Source organism: Betta splendens, chromosome 17 (assembly GCF_900634795.4).
Source record: "Betta splendens chromosome 17, fBetSpl5.4, whole genome shotgun sequence".
In the NCBI taxonomy this organism is placed as follows: domain Eukaryota; kingdom Metazoa; phylum Chordata; class Actinopteri; order Anabantiformes; family Osphronemidae; genus Betta; species Betta splendens.
The window spans coordinates 3258448-3260945 of record NC_040897.2 but is presented as its reverse complement, the minus strand read 5'-3'; the positions used below and the strand labels follow the sequence as shown (position 1 = coordinate 3260945).

Below are 2498 nucleotides of genomic sequence, written 5' to 3'. Positions count from 1 at the left end.
AAGCCGTGAGGTGGCAGATTTAGGCCCACATGGTTCATATATGCGTCAGTGTGTCGGTGGCATGGGGGCGGCCGCAGAGTAGGCCAGGGACGCATGTTGGAGGGATGCCGCTACCACGGGAAAATCCGTGGCGGCAGCACCTGGCAGCACGCAGCATTCAGCAGCCTCCCATCCTCCCGCCGCGCGCCCGCGCCCGCGTGCGCCTTAAACGCCTTCAGCTGTGCTGTTTTTGTGTGTGGCGTCTCATTATGTTTATGCCTATGTTTTTTGTTTTTTTTTTGTCAAACTGAGTCTCACAGACACGTACATGCTGGTGTGTGTAACATTCTCCCACCTGGAGTTGTGATTGATCATTTGTATAAAGCGCCGAGCACAAACCCGTCTCCGGGCGCCTCACGTGTTGACAAGTGTGTAGGGAGACACTTCCTGAAACAAGTGCTCGAAAGCAGTGGAGAAGAAGGACTGAGCACAACAGGCTAGAGTCAGTAAGAAGGATCGGACCTTGTCAAAGCGACGTTCCAGAGAACGTCTTTATAACGCTGTTAATTCCCAGTGGAACCTATATTGGTTGCATATGCCATCAATAGGGCACCGTGTTCTGTGTCGCTTACAGGATAGGATGGGATAGGACAGAATACTTTAGGGTACTTTATTAGAATTGTCTGTCTTTCTGTCTGTCTGTCTGTCTGTCTGTCTGTCTGTCTGTCTGTCTGTCTGTCTGTCTGTCTGCCTGCCTGCCTGCCTGCCTGTCTGTCTGTCTGTCTGTCTGACAACATCATTTAGGAGAGAAAGTTTTCGTTTTTCTTTACATCTGGTTTTATTAGCAAATACAAGATAAATATAAATCATTGTACAACAGTATAAAAATATGTTTCTGACATTTATTAAATTAACATATATTAGCACTGAAAAAATAAATACATGATTGCCATTTGCCTGAATTACAAAAATTAATTTATCAACGTGATAAAACATAGCGCTGTACAGGAAATTCACATTTTTACAATGTCTTTACATTTGAGGTTCCAGTGTCTGTCTACGGCACCAGTCCTGAAGGAGGCTCGTTTTCAATGTCAGTGAGGCCTGGCTGGTTGTGGAGCTTTCGGGGATCCTCCGGGGTCCAGACCCTCGCGGTGCGAATGATGTTCTGCTCCCGGAGTTGTTTTTCGTCCGACCACGAAAGAGAGTGACCGGCTAAAGGAGGCAGGCCGTAGTCCGGGTCGCGGGGAGAGGGAGATCCTGAGGTGGAAAGAATCAGAACATAATTAGTTTTGCTGATATAGAATTTGTTGGTGTACATATAATGACGGATGCTCCATAGCTGGGGAGTAGCCTGCATGCAACCACAGCGTGTAAAAGAGAAGCAGCAGTAAAGACACCTACTCGTTCCTCTGTGGCAGATGATGACCTTTTTGGGTTGTGCTTGAGTGTCGCTGCAGGAGTTCCTAATGGGCAGGTCGGACTGCACGAGCTCGGCCAAAAAGTTGATGTAGCCGATCGCAAGTCGCAAAGTGTCCACCTTGGAGAGTCTTTTTTCGTAGGGCAGGGTCGGGATGTGGGAGCGCAGCCCCTCGAACGCGTCATTGATGGATTGCATCCTCCTCCGCTCTCTGACATTGGCCGCTTGTCTCAGCTGCTGCATCTCCCTCTCAGATCTCATTCGCCTCCTCCGCTTCAGCAAAGCTCCGCCGTGATGACCCATCTGAGGCGACAGGTCCGATGTGCTGTCGGCGCAGCCATAGGAGAACGTGGAGGAGGAGGAGGAGAAGGACAAGTTGCCGATATCGACGTCAACGTCGCGATGCGCCACTCTCCCATTGACGTCTTTGCTGTAATAGTCTTGAAAATGACTGGTGAGGAAATCGACGTCATCATCTAAGAAGTCATCAGTGTCCAAGTGTCCGTCTCTGGAGGACTGGTCGGTGAAGAACTCTTCATCGTCGAAATAAGGCGGGGAGGAGAACGATTCGAGTCCGGAGAAAGGATCCAGGACACTGTCCATCTCTGCTTGCGGAAACAATGCCAGTTTGTATCTTCTTTGTGAACACGCTCTGTGGTCGCTGCTCAGGCCTTACACTTACTTTTAGTTGAAGAAACGGCACGCGAGGGTCTTTAATGGCGACATCCAGGGACGCGTGCCGTTTACCCTGACAGACAACCAATCAGAGCTCGGTCCGTGAGGCGCACCTACAAGCCACACCCCCTCCCCCAGTGCGCTATCTAACTGTGACTTAGTGTGCCCACATAATGTTCATTACAGATCAAATCAGTTTAAAACTACAACCCTTTTAATAATTGCTCATCTCACTTCCGACAAAGTATTAATATAATATATAGTCACATGAGCTTGTGGAAGAATCCCGAAGCAACAGGTCCCATATGTACCGTCTTAGCGCGTACCTCACAAATGGTAACTGTAGCAAAATGTTTTTTTTAATGATTTCAATTTAGGCCTTAGGTGATAACGTCAAAACCAAATAATAATAATAATAATAATA

General features: G+C 48.2%; 1 protein-coding gene across 1 annotated transcript; it reads right to left on the bottom strand.

The window, feature by feature from the left end:
* Nucleotides 1-803: 803 nt before the first annotated feature.
* ptf1a (pancreas associated transcription factor 1a) lies at nt 804-2226 on the bottom strand. Its single transcript, XM_029132211.3, has 2 exons — nt 1384-2226; nt 804-1239 (listed from the first exon to the last, which is right to left on the bottom strand). Exons 1-2 carry the CDS (start codon nt 2000-2002, stop codon nt 1037-1039), a joined length of 822 nt encoding a protein of 273 aa, XP_028988044.1. The 5' UTR covers nt 2003-2226; the 3' UTR covers nt 804-1036.
* Nucleotides 2227-2498: the final 272 nt, after the last annotated feature.

Excerpts from the sequence above, each read along its gene's own strand:
- ptf1a (XM_029132211.3), bottom strand. The coding sequence starts at position 2,002 with ATGGACAGTGTCCTGGATCCTTTCTCCGGACTCGAATCGTTCTCCTCC. Across the intron at positions 1,240-1,383 it reads CATCTGCCACAGAGGAACGA|GATCTCCCTCTCCCCGCGAC; the intron begins GTAGGTGTCTTT and ends TTTCCACCTCAG.